Raw genomic sequence first — 21474 nt, 5'->3', positions numbered from 1 at the left:
CAGAACACTACCCCCTCTATCGTTCACCCTCTCCGGCACGTTTTGTCAGCGGGGGGGGGTGACAGCCGCCCATGGCAACAAGGTGCTGACAGGGCAGGCCGGCCCGAAATCCCCCGCACCCCACCCCCCACCCCACCTACTGTCAGAGCTTCCCCTCCAGTGACCACAATGCGGATGTTCTGAATTATGCCGATTGATTGATTGCTTGTAAACTCGTTCTCAACTGAGATTCCGACCCCCCCCTTCCCCCCCCCCTTCCCCCTCCTCCCCTCTCTGTCTCAGATGTAAACCCCTGTCAGACATTCCCGGAGTATTCCGGGCCAAAGGAGCTATTCCAGGACAGGGGGCTGTGCGTTCTGTCCGTCCCTCACAGAGAGACGCAGCAGAGCCCGGCCTGTTCCGTGGGCCTGGGATCCATCATCCAGGTGCTTTTCCGCTGCAATCTTATCTGGCACATTCACAGAGGCTGGAAAAGGTCCTATCAAACTTCTACTGGATGCATGCTGGCCAGGGGGCTGTTTGTGACTGGAAGTTTATGAGTGCGTGCTTTTGCTGAGAGTGTAACTTTGTGAAAAGAGGAAGAAGAAGAAGGGAGAAATTACTGTCCTTGATGAACTTTAGGTGAACCGCGCATGCGTGACTAGAGAATAGGCATGGTGTCTAAACTGAGCTTTTACTGAGGAACCAAACTTCTCTGGTTTATCTACCTAACCGCACTTTTTGAACTGTCTGTAACACTCTTGTTCCCTACCGTCTCAGCTTGGGGATTTTTTCACATATGCAGAAGAGTTTGCGTTCACTTCCTCCCAATCCCAGAGTGCAGTGCTGTAGAAGTTCCCACAAATGTGCTGCACTTGTGGGTTGCTGCTCCTTGACTTTTCTGTCCGATTCGTTCCAAACTACTTCTTTTGTTGGAAAATGGATTTAGCCAAATATAACTTTTTTTATTAGCTCCAAAATGAAGGTCTCTATCCTGTGAAACAAAAGACATTTTCAGTCAAAAACACAAATAAAGTGTACAAAAACTTGACCAGTAATACATATTTTTACACATTAAATAATAACTGTCTGTAAGTATGATCAGTAGGTGAACTTACCCAATCTACACTCAATGACCCATAATGGCATAGTGAAAACATGTTTTCAGACATTTTTGAAAATGTATTAAAACAAAAAAAAACTGAAATCTCTCATTCACGTAAGTATTCAGACCCTTAATTCAGTATTTCATAGAAGCCCCTTTGGCAGCAACTGCAGCTTTGCACACCTGGATTTGAGCAGTTTATCCCAATTTTATCCATTTAAAATCTACAACACAGTAAAGTATGCAAAAAAGGAAGGGGTCTGAATACTTTCTGAAGCCACTATATATAGGAGTAGTCATGCATTACCACCCGTCCCTGTTTCTCAGTCGGTGATAAACCTTTTGCTTTAAATACAGGCTTGCAGATCATTAATTTTATGTGAAAAACAGTAATTAACCACCTTCCACATACAGATCAATACCAGTCCTTCTGAGCGTGAATAACCGTTCATCGCTCTATTGATTTGAGTGAGCTGTGGGAAAATGAAGCTGGCTCATTGACGTTGCAGTTTCTGCTGTGTTTGGTGAGCAGATTTTGCGTTGGACGGTTTGAAACTGGACATTGTTTGCGTGGCTAGCCCCCGAGGTAGCGGGACTCAGATCCCGTGCTTTGTGCTGTGCAGGATATCCAGGGATAACTGCTTCAGTCAGAAGCTCTGCGGTACACAAAGCAGGCTTACGCTCCACAGCCAAACGCTGCATCACAGTCTGCACCTGTTTGTGCCTCTCTGAGACCACGGCCGGGAAAGGCCAAAATGGCTAGATTTTATGTGTGTGTGTGTGTGTGTGTGTGTGTGTGTGTGTGTTTTTTTTTTATATGCATGTGAGTATGCTGGCAAGTGTCCTTGTGTGTTCATGCGTGTGTGTATGTCTGTGTGTTTGTGTTTGTTTGCATGCTTGCTAGTGTGCTGGCATGTGTGCGTGTGTTTTAGTGTGTGTGTGTGTGTGTGTGTGTTTGCATGCGAGTGTGCTGGCTTGTGTGTTTGTGTGTGTGTGTGTGTGTTTGCATGCAAGTAAGCTGGCATGTGTCCATGTGTGTTCATGTGTGTGTATGTCTGTGTGTTTGTGTGTGTGCTCATGTGTGCATGTGTTTTAGTGTGTGTGTGTGCTTGTGTGTGTTTGCATTCATGTGAGCAAGCTGGCATGTGCTTGTGTGTGTATTTTCATGTGTGTGTCTGTGTGCACGCTTGCGTGTGTGTGTATATGTGTGTGGGTCAGTGTGTGTATGTATGTGCACGCGTATGTGCATGTGTATGTGTGTGCACGTGTGTGTGCATGTGTATGTGCATGTGTATATGTGTGTGCACGTGTGTGTGCACGCGTATGTGCATGTGTATGTGTGTGCGTATATTTGTGAGAATTGCAGCGGAGGTCTCTGCAGCAGGCCTGGCTGCAGTAACACACACCCTCCCAGGACTGCAGGGCAGATGCCGTCAGACACACACCTGGATGGACTGTGTCACTCACCCAGGACAATATACCTGCACCGTGCCCTGAGCATATCAAAGCCCCACGTCTTTCTCCTCTTTCTCCTTTCTTCTCTTCTCTTCTCTTCTCTTCTCCCTTCCCTTTATTTCTCCAAGGACATGACTGATGAAGGCTGAGGTGTTGATGTGCACAGTGTGTGCGGGACTGTATCGTCTCATCCCTGCAGAGTTTCTCAGACCTCAGCTCCTATTGTCCATCTTTCACAAACTCCACGCACGTCTCAGCTTACCCAGTGGTAACGATTACAACACGATACCATTCCCCGTAACTTCTACACTCTCAGAATTAAAGGTACATAAAGTGTCAAAAAAGGAACAAATGCTTGTCACTGGGGCGATACCATACAGGTACATAAAACCGCACCGCTAGCCAGCGATATATATTATTAATTTGTTTTTTTTTTTGCTTGAAAAACGTACTCATTTGTACCCAAAGAGAACAATACTGTACTTTCAGGGTACGTTTGGGAAATTTGATCCTCGAAGAACTAAACTGTACCTCCACTGTGGCTTTATTTCCGGGAGTGCAGCCTGTGTTTGTGGAGGTGCAGTGGCAGAGGCCGACCTGGGGGGATAGCCCGTGTGGCTCACGGGGAAACTCACTTACAGTATATTGGGTTATCAGGCGGAGGGTTTCGCACGGCATGCCGCATATTTGTTATTTTCCAGTGCGCGGCAGACATGAGGTCAGCGCGCGCTCAGAGGGGCTTTTATAAATCTCGGCCTTTTATCGGCGTGAGCGGTCAGCCAAACGCCGAGCGCCGATATGAATGTAATGTGAAACGCCGGGCCCTCCGTCAGGCCGAGGTGAGGGGGAGCCAGGACGTGGGGTCGGAGCGCTGCCGTGTGCTGTGTGCATTGTGGGGAGAGTGGTGAAAGAGAGCGAAAATAATAACGTGTGATAACGGTGAATAGTAATCAAACCTTTCAACTTCATGGTGAACTTTGTCGATTTTGAAACTTCATTTGGGGGAGAAAAAGAAAGGGAGAGAGAGAGAGACGAAGAGAAAGAGGGAGAGAGAAAGAGAGGGACAGAAAGGGAGAGAGATAAAGAGAGACGGAGAGAAAGTAATGTCGCTGGGTAATTTGCACAGGTTGTTCCATTCTACTAATAAACTGCCATTACTATAACACCCACCACCCCTCTCTGTACCCCATGCCTCTCCCAGAAATGATTGAAAGTGCACCAGGGTTGTGTGTGCTTGAACTGGAGATGGTGTTTTGTGTTGGTGGGGCAGGGCTCACAAACAGGAACCTGAACATAAGCTGCAGCCCCGTAAGCAGACTGCCTGCCCATCCTGGAAACGGCAACTTTCATATAATCGCCTCTTTGTCAGTTGTTGTTCTCATACGACCTTCTGTTTTTACGTCTCTCAAATGCCTGCTGACCAAATCCTGCAGAAGGCATCTCAACTCAGAATATCCACCACCACTTCCTGTGTGTCTGCCCTGGTTTTGCCCGTCTTGGATGCTGGTGCTTACAGATGTTTGAGGGAAATTTAATTGTGGCTGTTTGAGGGAGGGCTGCGGGATTTTATCTCCCAACATCAGTGAGACACACACAAACACACATTCAGGCACGGGCGCAGTCACTCCTATACACACACATACACACGTGCATGGACATGTTCACAGGCGCGCGCGCACACACACACACACACACACAGAGTCTATTACAGTTTGTACAGACATGCATTTAACAGACAAAGCAGCCATTAAGGCATGGTGTGGGAACTCGAGCAGGGACAGAAGGTATCCTCGGCAGTGAGCACTCAGGAATGGAATCGGTTTCTCCAAGTTTGCACACTGTGTTAGCCAGAGAAAAAGGAAATCAGCTCTAATGAACAGAACCAGACATAACTGTTGCTGATTTGCAATGCTGATAACCTTTAGAAATATACACTGTAAGTATCCATGTCGGCTGAGAATTGTTTCCATTACGTAGTCTTTTTCCACAAATATGTATCTTTTACCATTTGACATTCCCTTCTTCTCTCCCCTTTCTTCCCCCTCTAACACACTCAAGCATGTTGTGTCTCCATCCATCACCTCTTTTCCCTGTCTCCCTCCCTCCTCTGTTTCCCTCCCTCTTTTCTGTCGTCTCCCCCCTTCCTCCAGGTGTCAAACGACTCCTGCAGGGTAATAATAGTGTGTGTAGCAGTGGCAGAGTGTGTGTTTCTGAGGTAGAGTGCGTGTACTGAAGTGTGCATAGCAGAGTGTGTGTAACAGAGGTGTAGTGTGAGTACCACACAGAGCTGGCCTATGTCTCAGTCTCTCACAGAGCAGAGTGTGTCTCAGTCTCTCACAGAGCAGGAGTGTGTCTCAGTGTCTCTCACAGAGCAGGAGTGTGTCTCTGTGTCTCTCACAGAGCTGGCCTATGTCTCAGTCTCTCACAGAGCAGGAGTGTGTCTCAGTCTCTCACAGAGCAGGAGTGTGTCTCAGTGTCTCTCACAGAGCAGAGTGTGTCTCAGTGTCTCTCACAGAGCTGGAGTGTGTCTCCGTCGCTCACAGAGCAGGAGTGTGTCTCAGTGTCTCAGTCTCTCACAGAGCAGAGTGTGTCTCAGTGTCTCTCACAGAGCATGAGTGTGTCTCAGTGTCTCTTACAGCGCATGAGTGTGTCCCAGTGTCTCTCACAGAGCAGGAGTGTGTCTCAGTCTCTCACAGAGTGGGAGTGTGTCTCAGTGTCTCTCACAGAGCAGGAGTGTGTCTCAGTGTCTCTCACAGAGCAGGAGTGTGTCTCTGTGTCTCTCACAGAGCAGAGTGTGTCTCAGTGTCTCCCACAGAGCAGAGTGTGTCTCGGTGTCTCTCACAGAGCAGAGTGTGTCTCAGTGTCTCTCACAGAACAGGAGTGTGTCTCAGTCTCACAGAACAGGAGTGTGTCTCAGTCTCACAGAACAGGAGTGTGTCTCAGTCTCACAGAACAGGAGTGTGTCTCAGTCTCACAGAACAGGAGTGTGTCTCAGTCTCTCACAGAGCTGGCCTGTGTTGTCGGGCGGACCCCCTCCGCAGGGCAGAGCTTGTTTTGGCCGCGTGCTCCCTGCCTGTCGGCTCACCCCTGCGGTCGGGATGGCCCGGCTGAGGCAGGAGCTCACATTCTCCACACAGCCTCAGGGCCTTGAGAAGCCTCCCGAAAAACATTCCAATTCAAATGAGCTCCATCAGCCCGCTGTCTAATTTCGCTACAGGCAACAGCATGACAGCAGTGCTACACGCTGTCCAAAGCTGAGGAGAAACATGGAGAAACACCAGGATGGAATGAGAGAACAACTATAGAGGATAGACTGAGTTCTGCCCATGCAAGAAACAAAAAAGGAAGAATGCAGTGCAGTAGTGCACAGATTATATGAACTAAAGTTACTTTTCAAGGCACACTTGCCACACACACTTGCCTCATTGTTTGTACATACACTTCTGTCTGCATCCCAACTGTATATAAAAGCCATATCGAATTGCGCCTTTAGGCTAATTGGTTTAGTAGTATTACACACTGTTGTCTCAACAAAAAAAGGCAGAATGCAATGCAGTAGAGTAGGAACAGTTACTTTTCAACTAAGCTTGCCATAAAGACAGAGGATGAAATGTTGAGTAATTATTTTGGGGGGAATTTGTTTTAAACGCTGCCAGTTATGGTTTTGGATGCCAGCAGACGTGTGCACGCACACAAACACACGTACACTCGTATTTCACACGTCACACGTGTATTTCTTTTTTTAATTCAATTTGCGTGCCCTCCCTGTCCCCAGTAGTGCGACAGAAATTTGAACTATTTCCCCCGAATCGTAAGCCGCACCTGGGTTTGAAGTCTGGAATCCTTCCTTACCTGTGCTGCAGCTAGCCGTTTACCCAAAAACGTGTGTGTGCACTTGTGTGTGTGTGTGTGCTTGTGCGTGTGTGTGTGTGTGTGTGTGTGTGTGTGTACGGATAAGTCTTCCATTACCGATCAATGAGTGAACTGGTGACCTTGGGCCCAGATGGTAACTCAATCTTGAAATGCTGTGATGAAGCGAGTATACCAGACTGGCATTGGGCCAATCCCTGGGGGAATATTACTCCAAACTGGAAAACTGTAGAGGAGCTATGGCAGCACCAGGGATGACCCTGGCCCATCCCCCCTTTCTCTCCTCCGCTGCGTGTCAAAAAGTCCCACGTTGGTCACATTTATCACTTGGGGGGTCTTTGGCCAAACAACATCAATCCATCTGTATGTCAATTTGTCAGTGTCAGTATACTACCATTCCTAGGGCTGGTCTTTGAAAGAACGGGAGAAGAAAGAAGCACGCACACACACACACACACACACACATACACATCTATATGTTCACTCACAAGTGTAACTATAATGCAGTATAATTAGTTAAACACACAGGAAAGTGAATCTGTCTATGGTATTGTCAGAATTGGTTTTAGGGACTGGCAGTTGTACCCTCTCACACTCGTTCCCCCTCAGAAAGCTCTTTCCCGCACTCACAAATTTCACACAGGGTACACACCGATATCACAATCCCTGCTCACACGCACTTGGCACGCATACACACTCGACTCATTGTTTGTACGTACGCATCTCACCACATCCCAACTGTATATAAAAGCCATATGGAATTGCGCCTTTGGGCTAATTGGTTTAGTAGTATAACACACTGTTGTCTCCATGACAAATCGTCCTTTCAGGGTCGAACAAATGTCAGGCCCAGGCCCGGGATCGAGGCGACGGAGGGAGAGAAGCAGTTCATTTCCCCCTGGCCTTTGATCAGCTCCTTTGGTAAAAGGACATTTTTTAGAGTCTTGAGGAGGTTATGGCATCTGGGGGACTGTTTATTTACCTTCTTCCTTTGTCCTAAACTCTGTCTGCTGGTGACAAGCCTTTGGGGCATGGAGGGGTGTAGCATACCCCTTTGGAATGGGCCTCTCTCTGTTTCCGGTATTGAGGCTGTGCGTGCGTGCATGCGTGCGTGCTTGCGTGCGTGCGTGCGTGCGTGCGTGCGTTCGTGTGTGTGTGTATGTCTGTGTATGTGTGTGTTTTACCGCCATAGCAGAACAGGATTAATCACTGCTTTAACCTTTCTGCTAAATCGGAGACCCCATGTTTTGATGGATACTCTCCTGCCTCTGCTACCACCTATCCCACTGACCTGGCTAGTTGAAAAGGCAGTAGCAGGCCTAAAGATAAGATGCAATAGAATACATATTAGTGCCCCCAAAGACAAATATGCAGAGTGAATGTGAGTTACCTGTATACAATACATGCTTATATATGTAAAGGTTCTAACCATTGTACATTTTCTAACCATTGATGCGTTTAAGCTGACTCTGGTTTTGATATTGCTCTTCTACAGCTGGGTCCAGGCTCAGCTCTCTTCAGCACTGAGAGCCAAAGTGTTGGGTTACAGAATTAAAAATATATATATATATTGTTACAGTCTATCAAAGTTTTGTTAAAAATGTCAGTTTTTTGCCTTTTTTCTTGCCAAAAAGAGACTGCTTAATGGAATGTGATGTTGTATTTTTTGCAGCCCCTTCGCAAACTGCTGTCAGTGTTTTACCTCCTTTCATGGCAAAAACGACCTCCAATTCTATATACCATTGATGTGAAAACAAACTGCCAATTTGTATATTAAATTGTGTGGAAAGTAATTCGTCTGGAAAGGCGTATGATGCAGGGAATGCTAACAAGCAAAAACCAAGGAACGAATCTACAATGTAGACACAATTATGTGTCTGTTGTTGGTGCCGCTGCTGCTTGTGGTCTGTCTCTTACAGCCATTCATGCAGCTGTTGCTCTCTTTCTGATTGCTCTTCATATCGCTGTGGCTGTAGTCATCTGCTCAAAGCTTTCCAGAGTTTTGCAGCTGTTCTGGCAGTGGCCGCTATTGAGCGTGATTGGTGAGGTGGTTGTTGTGTAAGATTGGTGACGTGGATGTTGTGTAAGATTGGTGAGGTGGATGTTGTGTAAGATTGGTGTTGTTTTATGTGATTGGTGTGGTGGTTCTTGTGTGATTGGTGTGGTTGCTGGGCATTATTGTATGGTGGTTGTTGTGTAAGATTGGTGTTGTTTAGTTATTGGTGTGGTGGTTGCTGTCTGTGGTTGTTGTGTGATTGGTGTGGTGGTTGTTGTACATGATTTGTGTGGTAGTTGTACATGATTAGTGTGGTGGTTGTTGTGTGATTGGTGTGGTAGTTGTTGTACATGATTATTGTGGTGGTTATTGTGTGATTGGTGTGGTGGTTGTTGGATATGATTAGTGTGGTGGTTGTTGTAAATGATTAGTGTGGTGATTGTTTTATATGATTAGTGTGGTGGTTGTTGTAAATGATTAGTGTGGTGATTGTTTTATATGATTAGTGTTGTGGTTATTGTGTGATTAGTGTGGTGATTGTTTTATATGATTAGTGTGGTGGTTGTTGTAAATGATTAGTGTGGTGATTGTTTTATATGATTAGTGTGGTGGTTGTTGTAAATGATTAGTGTGGTGATTGTTGTACATGATTAGTGTGGTAGTTGTACATGATTAGTGTGGTTGTTGTACATGATTAGTGTGGTGGATGTTGTACATGATTAGTGTGGTGGTTATTGTTCATGATTAGTGTGGTGGATGTTGTACATGATTAGTGTGGTGGATGTTGTTGTACATGATTAGTGTGGTGGTTATTGTTCATGATTAGTGTGGTGGATGTTGTAAATGATTAGTGTGGTGATTGTTGTACATGATTAGTGTGGTGGTTGTTGTACATGATTGGTGTGATGGTTGTGCAGGTGTAGTGCCTGAGGTGCTGTTGTGCTGTTGTTGCTTTTGGCTGCTGGTTGTGTGTGATTGTTGTGGTGGTTGTGCCGTTGGATTACCGTTTGTTTATCTATGTCTGTGGGGCAGGCTGAGGTATGCGAGAAATTTGATGCTGCTTAGGGCAGAATAACTCAGAGATAGAGAGAGAGAGAGAGAGAGAGAGGGAGAGAGAGAGAGAGAGAGAGAGACAGAGAAATGATGTACAGCTGGCCTGGTGCGGACAGATTTACACATACCTGTCATGTCTCAGCAACATCCCTTTGATTATTTATATTTTATAGCTGATTTTCCCATGACAGCCAAGATCCAATTCCTGGCCAGCATCGTGAATGTAGAAACAGGCCAATAGATGCAGTGCTGGAAGAATGTAAAACACGTCTAAATGATGAGAATCACCCTGAAAGGGAAGAAAGCAAGGACAACCTGAGCTTCAGAGAGACGCAGGTGGAAGGAGGTGAGGGAGGAAGGGGCTTTGATTCATCAGGGACCGTGTGGGAATGTGTGGAAAGGTCTCGCGGAGGGGTGGAGGAGCGTTGGGGAGGAGAGGTGGAGGGGCAGAGGTTAGAGGTCCCCCTAGCTTTCTGCTCCAGAGACGGTGTGAGAGCTGCTTTGCATTACTTCACCCTGTCCGCCACGCGGCGGTTAGGGTGAGGTATGGTGCTGTCCTCCCCCACATCTCTGTACCCAGTCCCCACCACATAGATCATCTGAGTATCTCACCCTGGAGGGCTGGTGGGTTTTAAACCAGTCGTGCTTCCCGTAACCCTGGCAGTAGTGTCTGAGACCGTGGGTCACGTGTGCACACCCAACGGTCCTTCTCTGTATGTCCGAGATCACACGCACAGGCACATTCACGTGTGTGGATACGCATGGCTGTGAGTCAGTCCGGTCCAGGTGTGTCTCCTGTGTGCTACAGAGAATGGAAAACCTGCATTATTCTAATCACCCTTTTGTCCTTTCTTTGTTCTCCCTCTGGTCCTATCTGTTCTCCTCCTCCTTCCTGTTCCTCCTTTCTGTTTTATCTTCCCCCCCTTTATCTCTTCCCCCATTGTCCTTGTCTTTATCCCTTTCTCCCTGCCTGTCCTCTTTGTCATATCTCAAACCTCCTCACCCCCTCCTGGCCCACGTGCCGCTCCCACCCCAGACCTGGCGGATAACCTGGCCATCGACGACCTCACCTTCCACCAGCAGCTGCTGACTCCTCTGCTGTCCACGGGCGGGGAGGGGGCGTCGTCTGTGAAAGGTGGGGCCAGGGGCCAGAGCGGGGCCACCCCAGGGGCCATGGCCCTTCTGACTGTCCCAGTGCTCCTGCTCCGGCTCAACTGACTGGATACGCTGATTCCCGACCCGGCACTTTCTTTTTGTTTCTCTCTTTCGTTTTCTTATTCTCTCTCTCTTTCTCTCTCTCTGTGTCTCTCTCTCTTGCCATTTCTCCTCCCCAGATTCTTGGACCTAACTAAAATCACCAGGTGCTATAAAATTGGCTTTACAAGTACATGTTTTTACAGCAACTCCCAATGCATCTCAGAATCTTAATAGTTTGGAATTCATCATCCTGACTGGTGTGCGTTTGAGTTTCAGAAACTGGACATCTGCTTGTGTCCCACCCCCCTTCCCCCATGACTGTTTTAAAGTGAGGTACTTACTCCAGCTCTTTCTGAACTGCTTCTACCAGTACAGAGGCACAATGCCCCCCCCCCCCCCAAAAAAAAGCAGTGCACTCCTTACACTAGCCCTACACACAGCATGTAAATAAGTCACCCATTTCAAGTGTGTCGAAGTGCTGACAGATTTTCAGTTATGGTGTCATACAGGATTTACCCCCCCCTGACTCTACAACACCACCTCTTCATAAGTACTGAGCCCTGGGAGTCAACATCTCTGCTCTGTGATCTACTCCAAGCTAAGGGGCCCTGCAGGTATGTCTAGCAGGAGTGATGCAAAGCATGTTGGTTCAATAAAAAAAAAATCCCAAGAGCAAAACACAAAAAAAAGGAATGTCCCCCTGGGCGGATATTTGCGGTGTTTTGCGGTCGTGTTCTTGCCACCTGTGTCCGGTCGTGGCACAGACCTGCTGTGTGCGGACGTCCGTGCTCACCTCTGCTGCTCGCAACCGGCGCCAATACTGCGAGGAATGAGATCAAGGGACACCTGCATCCTCCTGAATTTCATCCCGGACGGGCCACGCACATCTGCGTTTCATCTGAAAAACATGCTCTGAAATACGGTCAGCCAGTGAACGCCCTTCATCACAGTCTGCTCTTGTTACTGTGGACTTGTCGCTTTGTTGAGTCAACTCAAAAGGCTGGGATCGTGATTGGCTCATTTGGCTGCCCATTCAGCCTCCTAACATACTCCATGGCCTTCTCAGTCTCCACATTAAAGGGCACCTCCAGCACCACTTACGTTCTTCATGAATACCTACACCAACATGCTACGAACTGCGTGGACCTGATGTGTAAGAGGAGGTATTTATGACAGCCATGTTTGAACTGTGGGAAATCAATTTCACTATAATCTTCTCTGATGACCGGCTCATGTGCTGGTGAAGCAAAACGCATTATGATTTGGTCATCACTGTGATTTCATTCACTCAGATCCGAGCCATTAATTCCTTACCCTTGTATTGATTTTGTAAAGAAAGATATCATCTGAACACTTCCTGAAAAACTTACTGGGGTCATACAGCTGGTATTCTCAAATTTGAGTAAAAAATAAATAAATAAATGTTTCTGTTGATTGTGACTACTTTCTTTTTCTGAAAGATGGACCTTTGATTAAAAAACAAACAGGAAAAGTGGACATAAAATACTTTGGTAAAAAATGGCCACTTGGTCAAAAAAGGGTATTGAACATTTTGGACATGGACTGACTGTGTCATGTAGTGCCTAGTTTATTTTGAGTCTTGCCAACACTTCAGTTAAGCACTTACAAGCCAGGGTGTTTTAAGAATAGATATACTTGTGCTGAGGTGAGATGAATTGTCTTGTAAGATACTTTATTTGCTGATTTGTCATGGATATTGGAGAAAAACAAATTATTTCCACATTTACAAAAAATAAAGGAACTTCAAATCACTGTTTACAAGGGTTTTGTTGCAGATGAACCGTGTGTGTGTGTGTGTCTGAATGTGTGTTGATTGTAAAGCTCTGTGTGTGTGAGGGCATGTGGATGTTTACTGGTATTTGGTTTAGCAGAGCTAAAATTTGACTACCAGTTTGGCACAGGTAGGACAACATTGTGTTCTTTTTTCCAGCAGATGGTTAGAGAAAGAACATGGGAAGGGTCAGGGGGGTGGGCTTCAGAGTACTTAGAAAACACAGTACTTAGAAAACAGAGCAGAACATGTTCCGCTTCTTGACAAAACAACTTTGAACAAAATGGTTCCTATCTTGGGCCACCTCAAATGATTACATGTTTTGTCATCCAGCCACATAGCTGAATTTCATGGCTGGGTGATTTTGCTTTCGGGGTAAAACTGCAAAGTCCTAATGTGGATTTAAAACCACAAACCTTCCTCAGATCCAGCATCTGAAGCATTTAAACAAATGTCTCCAGAATGTCCCTACCCTTACATTAACAAAGATTATATTTAGCTCACCACACCTTCCCTTTTGCGAAAGCCATCAAGATATTGGTTTGCATCTAACTTTCTTTCTCTCCAAGCCTGCCGTCTTACTGCCCACTGGAAGTGCTCTGTTTTCTGGGGACTTCCCCTCCCTACACCCCTGGGATTTACCTGCTGCTGGAATATTTCAAATGCTTAAGTAAAATAAAAACAGAAATGGAGCCCAGGTTTATCTGTTTGATTTTTCGCTGCCATGGAAACTAGCAACTGCTATTGCTGGCAAACAAAGCTATCTGTCTAGCTTGACTTTTTGCAGATAGAATCAACACCAGGGTTATTGGGTGGATTATATATCTCACCAGATGTTGTGCTCCCTTGTGTTATTTAATTAGGGAACTATCCAAAAGACATAGCCATGGAATATTGTTTTTCATGGAAACATGCGAATAATTGCTTATGTTCAAATTAAATCTGGATAAATAAATAAAGGCATGAATGAATCACATGTTGAAATAGCTGGTGATCTGAAACATGATCATCGCAGTGGACAAATGGGGTTTCCATTGACAGTCTACAGCATTGCAGGAGAAAAGTGCCCACCCCACCCCCGCCAATGTGTCTCGTCATATTGAACATTCATTGGACAGTTGTGCTTGAAAGGCTAACCCGCTACCATGTCCAGGTATGCTTCAGTGGGACTGCAGCTGTGTTTTGAATGTAGGCGTGCAGAAGCAAAGCTGAACTTTGCATAAGGGAGGCAGACTTAATGATCCTCTGTTCAGAACAATCACTGCAAAATGTTTCTTGGGGCAGTTTATAAAAATAAAAATAAAAAAAGTTTAATTTAAATTTTAAGTGTATTCTCACAGTCACAGTTTGTGCATACACAGACACGCACTCTAATACCCTGTCCTACCAGAGGAGGGCGCTCTTCTGGTGAGCAGTCTTGGGTGATTGAGGCACTGAAACCAGGCCAGTCTCCTCATCTACAACCCCCCCACCCCCACAATTGCTGAGTTGACAGACGGACCTCCACAATCGTGTCTGACGTGCACCAAGACAAGCGTTCGTATTCAGACCGTTCAGCCATATGCTCTCTTTCCAGTTCATCCATTCATTTATCATCTTTGTCATCGTCCTCCTTGGTTTGGAGTGGAGCTCCTGTCTCTTATCTCACCAGCCCTCCTCCTCCTTCCCCCTGCTCTCCCCAGATGAAATTACCATCCCATCCAGCTGTGAGCAGCACCTCTAAAGTGCTAAAGAGTTCCCATTATCAGCACCGCGAGCAAACAATGAGCCAAGAGAGCAGGGCAGCTGACACAACCTGTCAGCTGTATGCTGAATGTTAATGGCAGTGGAGAGAGATGGTAAACACCACCATTGAAATGCAAAGGTTGGGTACTGGGGCATTACTGTTCTCAGCTGTTATCAAGTGTGGATGGTTGTTGAGGTGTGGGGGTTTTGTGTATGTGCGTGTGTGTGTGTGTGGAGGGGGCAGGGGGGTATTCAAATACAGAGTATTTAACCAGCTTTAATTTCACTGGAAAATTAATTGTTTTTTTGGTGCTTTAAGGTGTTGTTTTAAATGATTGTGATTAACGAACACAAACCAAGCCTGTGTCTCCGCTGAGCTTCTGCAGCATGGGGTCTCAACTGGTGCCTGAAACAAAACAGCAAATGAAAAGTGAACAAATAAAGTGAGTTATGTGAATTGCATCTGTTTTTTATTATGGCTGTATATTGTACGGCATTAAAACGGTTCTTTATGCCGACGGCAGGGTGGGGATTTGGCAGCTGGGGAAGAAGGGAAAAGATATGTGCTAAGTCACTGCTACACGTTAGCAGCAGCACATGCAAGGATATAAATTTTCTCGCCGTTTGTAGTGCAGTTGAAAGCAACAGCAGCCCACCCGCTTGCTTATTCGCGAGCTCCTGGAAAGGCAGTCCCTGTCCCACCACCCCCAACACATACACACACACACACACACTTCCCATTGGCTGCCATCAGCCAAAGCTACTGCTCCACAGAATGAAAGAGGTTGGCAATGGAATGTTGGGATACAATAGGAGGAATGTCATTTGACTGAGCCCTCTCCCCAAAAACCACACACATGCTGTCTTACGCACGCTCACAAGTTCTGGCACGTTTCAGCGCAAACCGTGGCAAACAGGCATGCAGATTGTTCAAACGGTATTGGTTACTTGGCAAGAAAGAAAATTAAAATCAGACCTCTCCAACAGGACATTCTGAGGCAAAAAATAAAAACTTCTGCTCTTTGTGAAACCCCCTGTCCATCCATTAAAAGCAAATGTATCGATAAATCTTTATTCCAAACTAAATTATTTAGCTCTTTCGGCTTTGTTTGTTTTGCTGAGATCAAAGCCCTTTTCTCTCCTTTATCTTTTGCCATCTCTCTCTCTCTCCTTCCCTCTCTCTCTCTCTCAGGCTTTATCTCCTCAGGTCATATAATTCTCATATTTTTCCTCACAGCGTTTTCCGTTTTCTCCATCCTTCCATCTCACATTGTTCCCATTTGCGAGTCACTGTCTCTAAAACGACAGAGAAATAAACATAGACCCACGTTCAATTATTTATTCCACATTCTTCAAGAAGCCATTGAAACCCACAAGCCCCGGAGATATACAGAACTTTTCTTTTGCTGAGAAAACCATAACAAATAAGTATATGTTGAAAATATGAATACTAGCCCTCTTTACCCATTGCTCAGATTCCGTGTTGATATTTACCCAAATCCTCCAGCAAAGCAATAAAAATCTCAACCCTCAAAGCCCTAACCCTCACTCAAACACACACACACACACACACACACACACAGCTCCTATTCTGCAGCAGAACCAGTGCACTCCACACCACTTGTCAGACTGCCTCTAATTATAATCTGGCCGTCTGTGTGGCCCTCCTATGGAACCTCAGTCCCGAATCAGGTTGCTATGTTGCTATCACCCTCAGAATGAGGAATTCAACCTGCCATCCGTGCGTAGTCCCTCTCCGGGGTTGTGTTTTTTACATGTCTCCTTTAGCTACAGATTTGTCCCCCTACCCTCTGATCTCCCTACTCTACACCGCTCCATATGGACTTTCAAGTTTACCTACTAGTTTAATACATCAAATGTTAACATCTCAACCTATAGGCCGGTGGAGGATGGGCTCCACCCTATAGCCGGGTTTCTCCCGAGGTTTCTTCCCACCGGGGAGTTTTTTCTTGCCACTGTCTGAGGGTTATTCTCCCCATAAGGGAGTCGTTTACCTCATGTGCTATTTGAGGGCTTAGAGCTCTGGGCTGATATGTCCCCTTCTGTACTCTGTAACGCGACATTGGGACAGTCTTCTGTGAAAAGCGCTATACAAATACAATAAAATTGAATTGTTCTGATCTGTTTGAGTTCATGGCTGTGTTGGAGACTCTGGCCATGTGAACTGCTCGGTGCATCCGCGTGCACCACTTGTTGCTGTAAATTGGAGCAGGGTCAGCAAATGCCCTGTCATGTGGAATAGAGGGTCAGTGACCCTGGGGTCATACAATAACCTTCATCAGTCATATGGGTCAAAAGTCATAGTTCAGCTATATTTATACTGCAGAAACCAAAGACCCACGTGAAGTCAACTGCTTGTGTCAGTGTTTCCACCTATTTTTGGAAAAAAAAAGTGAGACCATAAAAAATGATAGGCAACTGTATGCCTGCCATGGTGTTTGTGTGTTGAAACTGGAAACTGGAGTCAGTTTAACTCAAAGTTAAAATGTATTAATCTAAAAAATCTATTAACAGATCATTATTAAAATGTGATATGTTTTGGACTATTGTCACGTTAATACATATCAAGTGATAATATTAGCTTTGTCTGGTTTGGAGAAAATATATTGTTATTGTACTAAATCTGCGTTCAACAACCGCGTAACACACATTCCACTCGCGATTCCAGACAAAATGCTACTCCATGCCAGGTATTGCACAAGACCAACTCTTTGTCCAGATCTCCTTGCGTGATCGCGTAATTTTGGCAGCCCGCCGAGACCTCGCCGCGCGTACAGCCTCCGGACTCCAGCACACGACGTTCACAGTCCCGCAGTCCCGTCCGAACCACAGCGAGAGAGAAAGAGAGAGAGGGACAAAACTTTTTTTCAACATTCTTATTTGAGCTTGTGCCGTCATTTCTGTCTCAGTCGGAACCAAGCTCGCTTTGGATGCAACATTACCCGTGAACCCGATCTGAAGCGATTTGTTTCCTTTTGCGATTTTAAATCTGGAGAAAAAGTTTTAAGTGAGTTCTGAAATTTGTATCCTATTTTACCTTTTACTGGGAAACTGTGGACTGAAAACTGTTTTTATTAACGAAGAAGAAGAAACGAAAAACTGGGTTTTGTGGCAAACATTTTTTATTTCTTTTGAACTCATTATTGCTTGTTTATAGCCTAGTCATTTGCACAGACCGGCAAAGGTTCAAAGAGACCAAAGCACTGTGCACTAAAAGTTCAGCTGACTTGCTAACTAATCAACCAACTTGTTGCTAACTTAAGCGCACAGGAGTAGCGAAGAACCAAGGAAAACTGAACAAACCCACGCAGCGCAGCTCCATGGTGAAATCCAACGTGGAAGCTTGAAGATTTCATTTTAACTTCAGAACTTATTTTCATTGTAATACTTACTGCCTTATTTAACCGTCACAATGAAGTGGATCGCATTGGTGCCTACAGTTTGCACATTGGCCGTGATTGCTGTCTTGGCAAAGGCTGAGCCAAAATCGAAAAGTTGTAATGAAGTCCGACTAGCATATAGTTCCAAAGGCTTCAACCTCAATGATGTTCCCAATCAAGGAGTCAACGGTGAGTAGGACAACTCTAATAATGCGTGTATGTTTTATAATTACTATTTATTTACTAACTCCCAGAATTGTCAGTGTAGGTCTATCTTTACATTTCTGTATTATCCGTTCGTTGTAACAGAAGTATCAACAACAGTTTTAAATTTGTGCAGGATAATTAATGAAGCCACTGCCGCACAATCGCTACAGAATAGCGAAATGATTACTGCTAAAAAATTAGCTATTGATGGTTAGCTACTGGGGGTTGGGGGGTGGTATCGATCAGTTGTCATTCTTTTTATACTGTAAGTTAGTTGCTGTGCCGGAGATATTCTTTAGTGCATATTCCAGTTCAGAAGTTGGTCCTGTTGTATGATTTCTTTTATTGTGGCTATGCAGTTTGATTCCTCACACGGAAACGAGCAGCTGTGTTAGTTGTACACAAATATATTAAACATTAATAGTCTACATTAAACCCACATACGGCTTAATGGCTTCCCGTATTATTGCTATCTTCACAGGAAAATAATTTTTAAATCCTGTTTATTTAAGAATTATAATGTTCCAATAGAAAGCTATGCCCTTACTGTTTGGTTGAATGCGTTGTAACAACATTTTTAAGGTTTATTGGATTAGGAAACAATGGTAGTTGTTTTACAACAACAGGAACTAAAGCAATAAACAAATGCAGTAGGCTACTGTAGTATAAGTCACTGGGCCTCCCTTCAGTTGAAAGAACCTGGAGTTGTTTTCGACTACTCAGATTTTCTACAGCTACGTCTTTTTAATCTCCCCCCCCAATAAATTAGGGAATAGTGTGACTGCGGATGTGTGACTGTTGTGTCCGCGTGATGTATGCAATGAAAGTATCCAAAGATCCAAAGAGATTTGTATCTTTTTTTTTTTTTTGTAGGCCATAATAGTCATGTACATTTTATGGAAAATGTAAATTGGTCCGGGGGACGAGTTCCTTCTCGCCCCCCCCCCCCCCTTTTTTTTTTTTGTTATTGGCAAGGTGAGAAAATGTAGCCAAGGACGATTTTTCTATATGGTTTTATGCCCCCGTGAAGTAGCAGAGGAATTCAGACATTTTGGGTCATCTTTAAATAGTTTGTGCCGTTCAGTCAAGGGTTTAGGACGGAGAGAAAGAGAGGGAGGAGTGTTTGAGGGGAAGGTTTAAAGGAATTCTTTACTGTGCCTTGCATACTTCTGTCCACCCCTCGCCTCCCCCTAACAGAAGCGGTCGGCACTCGAGTTTCTAGACTCAGTAAACGTAGCGATAGCATATAAAGCAATAACTTTGACAAATCTATACGATTAATTTAGTCTGGACTCTCAATAGGACATCAACAGTCTCTTGTGTTTGCCAAATCAGTTGCCAAAGCCGCGTGTTTTCTCTGCTAGTAGTCATGGAGCATATTATTTAAATGTTTTTTTCCCCCCTCCAGTGTTTGTAGACGGCGCAAGAAGTGGGTCATGTAATCACAGCCTTGACATCGTATACACACGACTGGGCTCCTTTCTATAGACCCGTCTCATATATTTTGCCCCACTGTGCCGTCCTCTCTTGTTTACTTTCCCCTGAATTATGTGAGCTGTCGAGTTTAGTTGTATGTACAGCAGTAAAAGAAGACTGAAAAACTTTATGTATTTACGCGTTTTAAACATCGTTATTTAATTCCATTCTGTAATGAAAGTGATACTTGTTTAATAATTGGAGGCTGGTGAAAGAGTGCTTACCCTGCCATCCTTTGTTTAGGTGTTTTTATAAATTGGAGGAGGTCAAGAGCTTGATGTGACAGATTTCTTTCAAAGCCCTAACTGGGGGTATGGCGCTATTCATCACTGGGGGTGTTTGCGTGTGTTCATGATGCGATGTGGGCCATTTAAAACAGTGACAGCTTCACATTATTTGCTGGGTTAATTTCTTTGGCCACTTCACCCAAGCTGACCTTCCGTGTAACATGTTTTGCACTCCTGGTACATCGATGTCACATGAACCATAATTATGTGTGACTCAACGGTCCTGATGTAGTATGTTTTAATGATCATAGCAGACTGTAGATTTTGACAAATTGGTTTTAAATGAAGAGATCATCAAGCCACTTCATAGGAATTTCTGAGGAGTACTTGTGTGTCTTTTTCTGAAAGGCTCAAAACTCCTTTCAAGGCTTAACTCGTGAGCAAATTATAGAAATGTGGTAAGTCATCCAGGGAAAACTACTGGGTCTACCGCAGAGGGATACTTTTCAAAAGCAAAACGAAACTCCAGAGTCCTGCGTGGAAAGTACTGCATTGCTGTAGGAGCATTTGACTGAGACTGGCCATCAGAACTGCCACACCTCACCTGCTTGTCAAAACACTGAACGTCTGCCGGCTATTCTCATCTTTCCTGGCAAGTTAAAATATGAATTAATGGCAGAACCTTGTCCAGACAGTATGGGGAATGAGACTGATGAGACTGTTATAGCATCTTTCGGTTATGCTTAATAGTTGCCTTTACCTTACCGTCTTCTTAGAAAAACATGTCCTCTGTAATCCAAATCTGTACCATACCTGAGTAATGTTGTTCTTCAAATGAAGCTTTTTAAACCTCCCAAAAATATCCATTGTGAATAATGGTGTGACAGTCTGTAAGTGGTGCCTTACGAATATAAAAATATGTTTGGGTGGTCGGTAATGGAAATGGGTACATTTAATAAATAAAAAATGTACAATTGCCATCTACAAGAGTACGACGCTGCAGCCCCAAAATGTGACCGTCCTTCAGTTTGAGGCCCTATGCGATGCCCTGGCCCCGGGGCCGGGTGTGAACGTGTCGGGCTTGCTGCTCTGCGGCAGAGCGGAAGGCCCGGCCCTTTCCATGAAGGACCCTGTGGAAGGGTTTAGCTGCGGCCCAGATTGGTATCGGTCATGTCAACAGCTGCTCATTGGAGCGACAGCACTGCGCTCTTCCTCTGCCTCGTATGAAATGTGTTTTGGTTTACTCTGGCGGCACGTCACGCCTCAGGTATGGGCTATCGGCCGAGATCAAAGGCTGGAAGGGAGCCGCTCCTCCTCCCCCCCCCCCCCCCCCCCCCCGTCCCACCGTCCCACCGGAGGGTCATCCTGTTAATAATCGCGTTGTAATCATAAAAAAACGAAACTGGGAACGCGGTGTGATCTCAGCCCGTCGGATTCTGTGATGGATTCCGAGTAGAGTGCGTCCTGGGCCCAAGTCTGACGGTGAGGCTTGTGCCCTCTCGGTTAGGCCTCAGCGAATGCAGAGCGGGTCTGTTATCTCAGACGTTTGGCTGATTAGATAAAGGGCTGGCGGGCTGGCAGGCACGTGCTGGGGCCTTGATAACCAGGGGGAAATCAGGTTCGCTCTCGGGCATTAGCTGAAATTATTAACCAACAAAATGCTTTTTCAACAGTCTGGTTGAGGGTGTTGTTTCTTGTGAGTTCGGTGAGTTCCCCTTCTCGTGTTAAAGCAAAAGGAAATTGACAAATGAAAGATTTGAAAACTGGAGAACTGTACTCTTTTTTTCCAAATCAACCAGGGGGTGGGATTATTCTGTGGCAACTCAACCATGGTCATTGCCTGTCTTGCTCGAATATTGCTGGATAATTCACTTGAGTATTTTCAGTATGGAGTATGGTGATTTTGGGGGGAAAAAACAGATCCATTTACTTATTGGTTTAAATATCCTCTCTGTCCTGTGAGGTGGCAAAGATAAGCTGGCCTTGATCAG

The 21474-nt window shown here is 45.3% G+C and overlaps 2 protein-coding genes across 2 annotated transcripts in view; both read left to right on the top strand.

Moving 5' to 3' along the window:
- gpc3 (glypican 3) overlaps positions 1-11038 on the top strand; it is an 89237-nt gene extending 78199 nt beyond the window's left edge. The window contains exon 8 of the mRNA XM_061236323.1: positions 10495-11038. Within this exon, the coding sequence (XP_061092307.1) occupies positions 10495-10676 (182 nt within the window). The 3' untranslated portion in view covers positions 10677-11038. The remainder of the gene's footprint in view (positions 1-10494) is intronic.
- A 5963-nt stretch (positions 11039-17001) lies between these two features.
- Positions 17002-21474, top strand: part of gpc4 (glypican 4) — a 37119-nt gene continuing 32646 nt past the window's right edge. Inside the window, exon 1 of the mRNA XM_061235660.1 lies at positions 17002-17762. Within this exon, the coding sequence (XP_061091644.1) occupies positions 17606-17762 (157 nt within the window). The 5' untranslated portion in view covers positions 17002-17605. The remainder of the gene's footprint in view (positions 17763-21474) is intronic.

The sequence above is a fragment of the Conger conger genome, chromosome 3 (assembly GCF_963514075.1).
Source record: "Conger conger chromosome 3, fConCon1.1, whole genome shotgun sequence".
NCBI classification, from domain to species: domain Eukaryota; kingdom Metazoa; phylum Chordata; class Actinopteri; order Anguilliformes; family Congridae; genus Conger; species Conger conger.
Note: the sequence above shows the minus strand (reverse complement) of the source record. Positions and strands in the feature narration are given on the sequence as shown.